This window comes from Phlebotomus papatasi, chromosome 2 (assembly GCF_024763615.1).
Source record: "Phlebotomus papatasi isolate M1 chromosome 2, Ppap_2.1, whole genome shotgun sequence".
Taxonomy (NCBI): Eukaryota; Metazoa; Arthropoda; class Insecta; order Diptera; family Psychodidae; genus Phlebotomus; species Phlebotomus papatasi.
The window spans coordinates 88,012,382-88,023,826 of NC_077223.1; the positions used below are offsets into that span (position 1 = coordinate 88,012,382).

Below are 11,445 nucleotides of genomic sequence, written 5' to 3' on the forward strand. Positions count from 1 at the left end.
TTCCTGCTTACCAACAGATACCTCAACATATTTCACACAATAACACTTTAACACACATTTCTTCCAACACGATATTATTGTAGACACACTAAGCTTTCTCAAAAGCATAAAAGACACTTCCTGGATAATCAGAATTCACCAAAATCAGGAAGAATAGGAAACACTTCCCCGAAAGCAATCTCTCGCGCTGCCAAATATCAAAATTATCGGTCATATTGGCAAAAATGTCGCTCCCGGTTGGAATTTTGTTACAAGGTTGGTGTCAAAAAGCAAATGGCGGGCATTGGCGGGATAACCTTACATTTGACCTCTAGATTATTGCGGATGAAAGTTCCCATCAAGTTTGAACAAGTTTTTTGAAAATGTAAGAAAAAATTAGTTTTCAAATTTATGTAATCTGTAATTGTTAGTTATCATACTTATTGGCCCCGAGAGGTTTTTCCTTATACGGGTCTAGAAATATGAAAAAAGTCACAATATGTGCAAGGAAGCAGAAAATCGAAAATTCACGATTTTTGACCAAAAATATCTAAGCTCAAGAGTTAATTAGGATCCTGCAAAAAATATCCTAGATTTGGACATACTTATAGTTTGTAATCATCTACAAGAATCGGATTTTTATCGATTCTAAATAGTCCAAAAAAATTCTTTTTTCCATGGGTACCCAGAGTCCCAAAGGAGACGAAAGAGTTAAAAGGTGAATAAAAAATATTTGTGAAATATTAAAGTTAAAAAGGAGGGAAAAGAGATTTAATTTCGTGTTGCTTTCAAAACAAGTTTTATGAAATCTTGGAAAAGTTGATTTTGTTGATGAATTTGGGGGTTTTGTGCGGTGAAATCATGTCAAATGTCAACAAGCAAGACAAAGGACCTGGGCGAATTGGGTATTGAAGTGTGCTAAAAAGTTGCATCCGCTTTAAAGCTATAACTGCTGGACAGCGCGGGGCGTCTATGTGAAATTTACAGAATTTCTTTTTGGTTGGACGTCCAGGAAGTTCTTAGTAATTAGCGTTCCTCAACTGTTACCCGGACATAAAGATGGGATTAGCATAACCATCCAATGTGCAAGTATACGTAGAAAACCCTCAACAATTGATTTTCTACATATTTCGTATAATATTTTGTCATTGATATCACTATGTCCATCTTTTCAAAAGTATTTGTCCCGCTTTCCAAAATTTTGTCCATCTTTTCAAAATGTGTTCTCTTCTAATTTGATTGAATATTCTAATAAATTGGTTGAAAATTCTAATAAAAACTGTTCAGATTCTGTTAGAATATTTCACAAGGAATCTAATGATACAAATTAAATGAAAATAATAAATATTTATTTGGCTTAAAAATGCATCAGAAATTGAACTTTTTCTTAAATGTCTTCCTTTCCACAATTCACCCTATTGTCAGAAAAATTACTTAAATTTTTGGGCTATTTTTGTCCCTATCGTTCATAGAAGCACAAAATACACCGAATCAGACTCTGTTGGACTTTCCAAGGTTAGATGTAAGACTTATCATTGATTATGTTTCTCAGTTTAATGTTTATTGTTGATTTTCAGTTCGTAAAAAGTGTCTCGTCGTTAAAGGGTTAAGGGCAAGATGATTCAAGCCAGTCCATTTTTCCGATAAACTCTATTAAACAGGGCGGCTTTGATATATTGGCAGGTCTTCATCAGATAGCACCGCTTTACCTAGCAATACCCGTCTGATGTTAAGCTAGGACACTCGCACGCATAGTGAGTTACCGTCTCTTCAGTCATTCTGGACATTCTGGATACTTTCTCAATTCCAGTTAGAAAACAAGATAATATTCTAGATTTGAAAATTTCTAAACACACAATGTGCCACTTTACTCAAAAAATGGGAAAAATTAAAAAGAAATCACATTAAAGTGAACGATCATCCATTTATTTACGAAACACCTGTTGTACATTTGTTTAGAGATAAAATACAGAAAATAAATACTTTTCCTCTCCTCACCTCCAATTGGATTCACAAAAATTGTAAATCTGAGTACGTTGGTTATGATAGAGAAATTAAATTTGCATTCTTTCACACACACTTAAGTCTCACGTGTAAAATTTTGAGTTAAATTCATGGAGAAATAATATCAATTATCCCTCAAATAATGTCTATATTCTCGTGGCTTACCCTCAAATCCTGGTCGTCAGTGTCAGAATTTTGTGCGTTTCTCAGTGTCAGAGAATCAAGTTTTAATTTTTTTTTCAATGGAATTACATATTAATGGTATGTTGCGGTCTGTCCGTTCTATCTTACTACCCTTCAATACGTTCAGTACATATTTCAGTTTGTGTGCGTTCATATTGCGTCTTCATTGTCGTCATCTGTGTGTCTCTTCACATTGTTCTGTTCTCTGTGAAAGACGGTAAGGAAAGGTGCTATAAATTTATCAGCATTCACACTGAAAGGAAATATTTGTGTGTTTATCTGAAAATTAAAATAGGGCATAGTAAAATCCTGAAAATCAAACAATTTCCTGTCATGGCTCAATATCTGGATCATCGGGAACTATCAGCTTCCTGAGCTAGAAAAAAAAACAAAAAAGAAAAGAAAGAGTTTATTATTGAAACATACCTGTTTATTCGTCTCGACGCTGCCTCTTCCTGTCACTCAACTCCTCAGCTTCCATCACTTTCAGCCGAATTCCGTAAATCTCTGCTCCATTTAGTTTCTCAATAGCCTTCCTACAACTCTCCTCTCGTGCATACTTTGCGTATCCACAATTCTTATTGGGCAGTAGATACACTTCAATCAGATCTCCGAAGCGACAAAAAACATTCCGGAGAATTTGAACAGGAAGCGCCTGCAAAAATTTAAAAAAATATCCAATACTCCATCGCAAGTTGCACTGTGAAAATAAAATTCACCTGCGCAACGCAAACAATGAAACATCTCTGTGCGACAGAAGCTGAAGAATTAGCTAGAGGTGCTGGCGGTGGCAATGAAACCGAACTCTGAATGTCACCGTGAGACTCATTCTGAGAAGACTGTGGCACTAGAGGCGGAATTGGCGATAAATCCGAACCACCCTTCACAATAAGTCTCTCCCCAATTGGATACTCAAATCCGTGCAGTTTCTCCCGAGCATGTGCAGCTGAACTTGGATTGGAATAGGTGACAATGGCACAATTAGAATTCCTATTGAATTCTCCGGTGATGTGACAGTAATCGAGACCCGGAATGATATCGAAGAGTCGCCAGAGTTGATCCTGATTCACCAAAGCGCTACAGATTACGTTTAAAGTGACTTCCTGAGATGACATAAGGCGATTCATGCCAGTCGGCTCACTTAGCAGTGAAGGAATCAATCCACTGCCCGACATTCGTCTGTCCATTCGAGAGCAGTTGAGTAGAGAGTCATTGGACATGTTCATCAAGTCATTCCTCGCGGGTTTTGGCTCGGCAAACATTGCCTTGTACTTTCGATCGCAGTTTTCAAAAGCATTTGCCGCATCCGAAAACCTAGTATAAATTTATGTTAAAATAATTTAACTGTAGAGTGAAATTTGAAAGAGCGGATACTTAAGAAACACCTCAACTTTATAATATATTTGCGATTTGCGTGCTGAAATCGCAGTCATAGTCTGACTTTCAGTGCTATCCGATTTTTAAAAAATTACCTTAGGCGTAGCTTACACAAGGGGTAATTACTGCCTTAAGCTCGGTGGTGGCTTGTAAGCCTTGTAAGAGCCGTTACTAGTGGCCATGAAAACACAAAACAGCTGAGAGTTAGTTCAAACAGTGGAAAAATTCCCCAGAAAGTTCTCACCAGAGCAAGTGAATAATCTGACGGGATTCGGATTACTCGCTTCCTCTAGCTTCGGCATTTCAGCTGTTTGGAGCCGAATCATTACTTGAAAAATCAGCAGCAATCCTATTTTAGTCATAACATAATTTAATCCAAATTAAATTATGTTGGGCTTTTTGGAAGGCAAATTTGGGAAGCTACAAAAGACATTTCAAAAGAGCCTTGAGTGAAAATGTCCTTCAAGTGAGATAAATCTTTTTTTTTGTTTTTGCCTACACAGTAAAAATTTTTGGACACTGACCAAAATATTGGAACAAGTTTTCCTTGGAACAAATTTTTTTGGAATCAATTTGTACCTAGAGAAGATATTTGTTTGTTCCAAAACGTTTTTTTTTACAGTTTTGTTACGAAATATAGTTACAATTTTGTTAAAATCGCTCAGTAAAAAACAACTAATGAAATGAGACAATTCATGTTCGTAAAGCAATTTAAAAAATAAGGAAGAAAACCAAAAAATGGGCGTAGAACACCAAAATGGCGCAAAATGCCATCCTTTTTATATGGAGTTGGCATTAGCAACGGACATTTAAATGGCTTATACAGTAGACTCTCTCAAATTTGGGAATTTGGAACCAAAATGCCACCCGCATTAGAGAGAAATTCGAGCAACAAACTTTTTGAAATGCAACGATTTTTTATTCATCTGCATATTATGCATATTGAGTTTACACACTCACTACGTTATAAATTGCATGAATAATTAATGCAAAATCACATCAATAATGCAAAATCACATCAAAACTAAGATAAACCATGCCAAATTTGAGCATATTTGATTAATTTGATAATCATAATCAAACTTCAAAAATGACAACACACTTTTTTCAAATTTAACTGCTACCCGGATTAAAATGTAGCCCGATCTTAAAAGAGCCGAATTTGCGAGAGTCTACTGTACTACATAACCTAAAAAATGTTAACATTTTTTGAGTTTTTTCACGATTCATAAAAATAGCAAAAAATACGTGAAAATGTTAAAATAATGATAAGTCCTAGAATTATTGTAAAGTGGTACTGAAGAGAAAAATAAGGTGAAAATTCACTTTATGCCTTTTTCTTTTTCGAATTTCTGTTGGAATTTCACTTTTCTTTAAAAAAGCGCAAATTATATACAGTAGACTCTCTCTCAATTGGGCATTTGGGGCAAAATGTCATCCGGTTTAGCGATAGATTTGGACGTCAAAGCCTTTGTAAATTCCACAAAAAGGGCTCAATTATAAAGAATAACGATAAAATAGGAAGAACTACAGCGAATTTGAGCGAAATAGCTTCATAATTAAACGTGAAAATTGTCAACAAAATTTTTCGCCCGATTGAAAAAGATCCGATTGAGTGAGAGTCTACTGTATGAGATTTTGAAAATACAATAGAGTTCCTCAAATTTGAACTCCTCAAATTTGAACGCCGGTTGAATTCAAAATGTAAAAGTTGAGGTTATGCGAAGAAAATTTCGCGTGAAGTCTGAATTAGGACCATTTTTCTCTTGTGTTTCCTCAATATTATCGTATTATATTAATTTCCGTATCATATTCCATTTATTTCACAATAAATAACATTGATATTTTCTCTGAAATTATTTTTCTTAATTTAGGGAAAGCGCATTTCGCATCAATTCCGTTATGTCCTGGACACACTTACGACTAAAGTTTAGAGACGACTAAGCTAGTTCATAGCCAAGTCAGTTCCAGACACACTACAAACGAGGCTTAACATTTTCTGGCACTCACGAAACATACTTTTGTGGGTTTTTATGCAGATATTTCTACTGAAATGCACTAGTAGTCCTTTGAAAATGAAACTAATTGTAAATTTACTTCACAATTCATGTACAACAACAAGAATTATTCACTAGAATAGCCAAAATTGGCTTAAGTCGCGAGTTAGCTTCCACCTCACAAATAATTGTAATTAACAATAATTATTGGACGTGTACTGAGACATGATATTGCATATAGTTTCAGTTTCAGAGGCGTATTAGTGCATTTAAGTAGAAATATCTGCATAAAAACCCAGGAAAGTTATGTTTTGTGGATACCAATGAACGCTAATCCTCGTTTGTAGTGTGTCAGGAAGGAACTGACTTGGCTATGAACTAGCTTAGTCGTCTCTGGACTTTAGTCGTAAGTGTGTCTAGGGCATTACGTTTTTGAAAACATTGTTCAAATTTGAGGAGTGGGAAATGTCATCTATACCCCCCCAAATGTTCAGATTTGAGGAACTCTACTGTATTGCAGGAAAATATATTGATATGAGTCCTAAAATCCTTGCCAAATTGTTAGGAAAAAGGAAATGCAATGGAAATTAGCTTTTTGCTAAGAAAATCTGTAAAAAATTCACCTGGACATTTTTTGTCAGTTTTCAGAAAATTTATATGAAAATGACAAAAAAGGGCAAATATTTATTGAAAAATGAATTTATGAGTCCTAGTACTGCTTTAGAAGTGTTACGGAACGAAAAACTATTTTTAAAAAATGCTCTTTTGTTGAGAATATCAGTGCTGGAATTTTATGCCAGTTTGGTATTTTACGTAATTTTTTGGCTCGGGTTTTAAAGTGTTAACAATAAAAATACTAATTTAATGTGGAATATTCATAGCAAAGATAAAGAAGTTAATTGATAAAAAAAAGGTTTACGACTACTGTTTCTATCAAAAATCGTTTTAATAATTATAGAAAAAAAGCATTTACAGTAGACTCTCACTCAATCGGCTCTTTTTCAATCGGGGGACAAATTTTTTTGACAATTTTCACGTTTAATTATGAAGCTAATTCGCCCAAATTCGCTTTAGTTCTTCCTATTTTATCGTGATTCTTTGAAATTGAGCACTTTTTGTGGAATTTACAAAGGCTTTGACGCTCAATTCTATCGCTAAACCAGATGACATTTCACCCCATATTCCCGATTGGGAGAGAGTCTACTGTAATAAATTTTCTCAATAATTTTCTTGAGGTGTCTCTATATTTTTGCAAGGTAATGTACTTTTTTTAGAGGATTTAAGTGGGCCACTTACTTCCTGTATTTCACATAGGCAAATCCCTTTGTTTCCCTGCTACTCTTGTCCCGGATGATGCTCACGTAATCCAGATCCCCATATTGACTGAACTCCGTGTTCAGTTCATCCTCTGTCATGGTTCTCGGGATCAGTACAAAGAGCCTCAAGCACTTCTCAAATTCATTATCTGACGCCTTCTTGGCACCCTGGGAACGATTGGATGCCACCAGGACTTTAATGGGACGCTCTCCGCTCACCAAGACCTTCCCATTGAGTGCCTCCAGGGCCTGAGCTGCCTCGGAAGTCTTGCTGAATTTGATGTAGACAACTCCCTTGCTTTCTCCTGTATTTTTATCCTTGACCATCCACACTTCCTCGACATTTCCGTAGGGCTGGAAGAGGGTGGTGAACTCCTCTTCCGTGTGAGATTTACCACAGACCACAAATAGACGTGACATGGGGGGCTCATCGAGAGCATGGGAGTGCTTTTCATCCCTGAATGAACTGGACCTCTTGGCTGCCATTTTCCATGCACTTCCTCTCTTCCTCGCACAATCACACCACCAGGGTTGAAAAATCACAAGAAACCAAGATAAAAACTTAGAAAATGCTGCAATTATTCGGGAAAATGAAAACATTCACCACCACGACAGAAACATTTTCATCGCACTACAAATGATTTCTCTTTCCCGTGGAAAAATTTCCATTAATTCCCCTGGACATTGCTGTGGACATTCCACAAATTCTCCAATGACAAATTATTTGTAGGGATTGCTGCAAGAACTGCAAGAAATGCAAGAAAAACCACTAGAATTCAAAAGAAAAAACGGTCAATCGTGGAATTTTATTAGAAAAATATTATTTTTACTCTTCTCGTTAGCTTGTATCTTCTCGTGATCGTCTCATCTCGAGCCGGATGCACTTGATGCAGGTTTGGTTCTTTCGCAGCCAGCACACACGATGAAATATTGAATTGCACTTCCGGCAGGGAATTGAGCAATCGTCGAATGGGAATATTACTTCATTATTGCCACACACCTCACAAAGGTAACCTTTTCCTGAACAAATCTGCAAGGATTGGAGGATTATGCATTCATTCGCCTATTCCTGCAAGATAGCAAAGTACTAACCTGGCACTGACGGATATGACGCTCGAATGCGTCGTAGATTTTGTTGAGGAACTCATGCAGAGCTCCAGATTCAACAGCCACGAGATCTGCTACACTGTACATTTCCGGCGTCTGAAGAAGATACCTTCTAGAGCCGGATATATTGTCTAAGATCTTCTCAGCCGCTGCCAATCGACATTCCGTGAGATACTTCTTCATATGATACAGATCCACCCGGATCTTTTTTACATGCGCCAATTTCTGCACAAATGCAAACAATTTGGGATTGTGCTCCTCCAGGTCAATTACAGGCTTGTCATGCAGTAGGATCAGTTCCTGGAGGGATGCCCTACCAACTTTTCTCGGTATAAAATCCCAGTTGTGGACAATTCGAGCTGGAATTGGACTGGTATTGTTCCAATGGCATGTTGGGCAGTAATGCAGTCCAGAATAGTCACAGAGGCGTGCCTCTGTCCATGGCAATTCTGCAAAAGAACTCAAAGTGGGAAATGAGAGATTTTTCTAGAATTTCAAAGACCCCGAAAGCTAACCTTCGAGCCGTGTGGGCTTTGCCCTGAAGCATGCAACAAAGGGCTCGTTCATCAGCAAAAAACTCGTATGCCCTGAAAACTCAATATCTGTGATCCCATGGCCAGGAGACATGGAAAAGTCTCATGCCAAAGCATCACCCAAGATTAAGACATATTGAACTTACTGTTGAAGGTGAGAGGGATGCTACACTCGGCACATTTGTACTTCTGCTCTGCCAATCCCACTTCCGGACAGATGTCTTCGATGGGAATCTTCCTCTCAGTGGCCACCACATGAGCACACACTCTCAGAACACTATTCAGGCACTTGTGATGGACACAAAAGGAGCAATCGGAACATATGTAGGATGCCTGGACAACACTCCAAATAATCCCAGTACAGTGATCACAGTACTGCTTCGTGGTTACATTGAGAATCTGTCTGGTGACAAAATGATGACCCAAAATGACTCGGGCAGCTGGTGGTGCCACACCCTCAGGATCTTCAGCCACATCCTGAATCTCTCTGAGACGAAATCTCAGCTCGACCAGATGACGCACAATCCATTTCCTCTCTGAACTCCCTTCTTCATATTCCAGCACCAATTTTCGACAGAGCTCAATGGCATTCTGCAGATCCATCATCGAAGCCTCCTGACCCAACACCAATTGCCACTGTTCCCGGATTAGACCGTGTGGGATGGCCTGGGAGATCTCAGAAGACGTTGAGATTTCGTCTGAGTGAGTAGATGAGCTCGATAGACTAGCTGCCACGGGATGATTGTCTGTAATTTCCCGCCCAGCGGAAGCTATTATCCTTCCCTGAACTGACTCCATCATCACTGGAATTCCACTAATTCATTTAATTGGAATTTTAGGGCGATTTCTCTTTGTTATCGTGAATTTTTGCAAACACTGACTGACAGAAGTATTTTGGGATGCCCGATGAGATACCTTCCTAACCTCAAGTTGTGGCAGTTTTTTATGGTATTCAGTGAAAGACTGCAAAAATGACTACAGCGGAGCAAGCTGAGCATCTTTTGGCTCTGAAAGGTGAGGACATGAGGAGCTTTTTCAGGGCTTTTTTTCGAGTATGGACAGGAAGGACAGTAACAAGGAATTAATCAATATTTTCATTAGTGATGAGGCTGACCCGACCAACTCTTGTCATGCCCAGGATTGTGACTTCAGAGGCCAAGGATCTGCCTCAGAACACTCTGAATAAACTCCTACAGGAAGATGCCACAACAGCTCGTGGGGTAGAAAGCGTAGGAGCTGGATCATTCATGCTCCTGCCACAGAGTTTCGGGAATATTTACCTGGGGGAATCCTTCTCCAGCTACATCTGTGTCCACAACTGCACCAAACATCCTGTCCACAATGTCACTGTAAAGGCAGATCTCCAGTCAACAACTTCCCGGATCAATCTGCCAATGCACGTGGGCAAGAATCTCCCAGCTACCCTAAATCCCGAAGACACACTGGATGATGTTATTCACCACGAAGTTGTGGAAATTGGGACTCACATCCTCATCTGTGAAGTTCAGTATAATACCCTGGCTGGACTCCCAGCATCGTTCCGGAAGTTCTTTAAATTCCAAGTGGTGAAGCCTCTCGATGTGAAAACAAAATTTTACAATGCTGAAACGGATGAAGTTTATCTGGAAGCTCAAATCCAGAACATCACAGCGGGAACAATCTGCCTGGAGAAGGTAGAACTGGAGAGTTCTGATAAGTACACAGCAACTGAGCTGAACACCTTGGCATCTGGGGAATCTGTCTTTCCATCCATGAAGATGCTGCAGCCCCAGAACAGTTGTCAATTCTTCTACTGCATCAAGCCAATTCCTTCAGTGGCTAATGATCCCAATGCCCTGAGGATTGCCAATGACATCGGGAAGCTGGATATTGTCTGGAGGTCGAATCTTGGTGAAAGGGGACGTCTGCAAACCAGCCAATTGCAGCGAAGCGTAAGTTGTCTATCAAGGTGGATCTTCTGAATAATTTTCCATCGGCGCAATTCCTCTTCCAGCCAATAGACTTCAAGGATCTCCGTCTGAGCGTGATTGAGGCAGCTAGCATCGTCAAGATAGGCTCAGCTTTTAATTTCAAATGTCGCATTACCAACACCAGTGACCAATCCATGGATCTGGCTCTTAGTTTGACCACAAGTGCCAGAATGAATTCCACCTACACCGGATCCACGGAATACACGGTTAGCGAAGGACCTGTAACTACCCACTTCTTGGCTACAGTTCTTATTTTTCCTTCCAGCTGGGTACTATTGCTTCAGGAGCCTTTAGGGATTGCAGTTTAACTGTATTTCCTGTTAAACTTGGCCTGATAACTATCACAGATCTCCAGCTCATGGACACATTCCTCAAAAAGACCTACAAGTTTGAAGATTTCCTTCAAGTCTTCGTTGTAGACACAACATACGACATGGATAGCTTCAATATGGACGAGAATGTCCAGTATTATGACTAGAAAAGCCGGAAAAATGTGCAAAAAATAAATAATATTTGCAGGAAAATTGCCAAAAAGACATGCCCCGGGTGAGGATCGAACTCACGACCTTAAGATTATGAGACTTACGCGCTACCTACTGCGCTACCGAGGCTTGATGAACGGCTGAACAAAGTTTAATATATGCAGAAGTTATCGATTTACTTGATTTTCTTGATATTTTCTTTACAAAAATTATTTAGAATTTAGAAAATAGCAAACTAAAATTACATTGATAGAATTATCTGAATCGCTCAATCCGTAAGAAAAAAACCCTGTGTATATGGTACTAGATTTATTGTCAATAATGTGATTCCTAAAGGGAAAAAATTAAATATTCCATGAGGAAAAAAGTCCGTGTGAGTTATCAAAGCAATAATAATTTGACTTGGGGCAAAAAGTAACAAAATATAAATTTCAAAATTCATATTCTTCCCAGACACAAGAGAGACTTCATTTTTTCCATAAATAGCTTTCATGAAC

General features: G+C 38.5%; 3 protein-coding genes and 1 non-coding gene across 5 annotated transcripts; 1 reads left to right on the forward strand and 3 right to left on the reverse strand.

Moving 5' to 3' along the window:
- Nucleotides 1-1,883: 1,883 nt before the first annotated feature.
- On the reverse strand, nucleotides 1,884-7,509 carry LOC129804910 (RNA-binding protein 45). Its single transcript, XM_055852680.1, has 4 exons — nucleotides 6,837-7,509; nucleotides 2,886-3,480; nucleotides 2,593-2,821; nucleotides 1,884-2,371 (listed from the first exon to the last, which is right to left on the reverse strand). Exons 1-3 carry the CDS (start codon nucleotides 7,454-7,456, stop codon nucleotides 2,597-2,599), a joined length of 1,440 nt encoding a protein of 479 aa, XP_055708655.1. The 5' UTR covers nucleotides 7,457-7,509; the 3' UTR covers nucleotides 1,884-2,371; nucleotides 2,593-2,596.
- A 122-nt stretch (nucleotides 7,510-7,631) lies between these two features.
- On the reverse strand, nucleotides 7,632-9,398 carry LOC129804913 (differentially expressed in FDCP 8 homolog). 2 transcript variants are annotated; one of them, XM_055852688.1, is made up of 4 exons: nucleotides 8,643-9,398; nucleotides 8,479-8,550; nucleotides 7,949-8,412; nucleotides 7,632-7,886 (listed from the first exon to the last, which is right to left on the reverse strand). In XM_055852688.1, exons 1-4 carry the CDS (start codon nucleotides 9,295-9,297, stop codon nucleotides 7,695-7,697), a joined length of 1,383 nt encoding a protein of 460 aa, XP_055708663.1. In that variant the 5' UTR covers nucleotides 9,298-9,398; the 3' UTR covers nucleotides 7,632-7,694. The 2 variants fall into 2 exon arrangements, with proteins under 2 accessions (XP_055708663.1, XP_055708664.1); XM_055852689.1 differs by lacking the exon at nucleotides 8,479-8,550 and having other exon boundaries at nucleotides 8,643-9,397.
- Nucleotides 9,392-10,990, forward strand: LOC129804919 (probable trafficking protein particle complex subunit 13 homolog). The gene is made up of 4 exons (XM_055852704.1): nucleotides 9,392-9,510; nucleotides 9,598-10,427; nucleotides 10,490-10,672; nucleotides 10,732-10,990. Exons 1-4 carry the CDS (start codon nucleotides 9,468-9,470, stop codon nucleotides 10,942-10,944), a joined length of 1,269 nt encoding a protein of 422 aa, XP_055708679.1. The 5' UTR covers nucleotides 9,392-9,467; the 3' UTR covers nucleotides 10,945-10,990.
- Nucleotides 10,991-11,004: 14 nt separating this feature from the next.
- Trnam-cau (transfer RNA methionine (anticodon CAU)) lies at nucleotides 11,005-11,077 on the reverse strand. Its single transcript has one exon. It is a non-coding gene; the product is annotated as a tRNA-Met (tRNA).
- Between the last annotated feature and the right edge of the window lie 368 nt (nucleotides 11,078-11,445).

Excerpts from the sequence above, each read along its gene's own strand:
- LOC129804919 (XM_055852704.1), top strand. The coding sequence starts at position 9,468 with ATGACTACAGCGGAGCAAGCTGAGCATCTTTTGGCTCTGAAAG. Across the intron at positions 10,428-10,489 it reads CCAGCCAATTGCAGCGAAGC|CCAATAGACTTCAAGGATCT; the intron begins GTAAGTTGTCTA and ends TTCCTCTTCCAG. Across the intron at positions 10,673-10,731 it reads CCGGATCCACGGAATACACG|CTGGGTACTATTGCTTCAGG; the intron begins GTTAGCGAAGGA and ends TTTTCCTTCCAG.
- LOC129804910 (XM_055852680.1), bottom strand. The coding sequence starts at position 7,456 with ATGTTTTCATTTTCCCGAATAATTGCAGCATTTTCTAAGTTTTTATCT. Across the intron at positions 3,481-6,836 it reads GCCTATGTGAAATACAGGAA|GTTTTCGGATGCGGCAAATG; the intron begins GTAAGTGGCCCA and ends AATTTATACTAG. Across the intron at positions 2,822-2,885 it reads TCATTGTTTGCGTTGCGCAG|GCGCTTCCTGTTCAAATTCT; the intron begins GTGAATTTTATT and ends AAATTTTTGCAG.
- LOC129804913 (XM_055852688.1), bottom strand. The coding sequence starts at position 9,297 with ATGATGGAGTCAGTTCAGGGAAGGATAATAGCTTCCGCTGGGCGGGAA. Across the intron at positions 8,551-8,642 it reads CATCCCTCTCACCTTCAACA|GGCATACGAGTTTTTTGCTG; the intron begins GTAAGTTCAATA and ends TTGAGTTTTCAG. Across the intron at positions 7,887-7,948 it reads GTCATATCCGTCAGTGCCAG|ATTTGTTCAGGAAAAGGTTA; the intron begins GTTAGTACTTTG and ends CAATCCTTGCAG.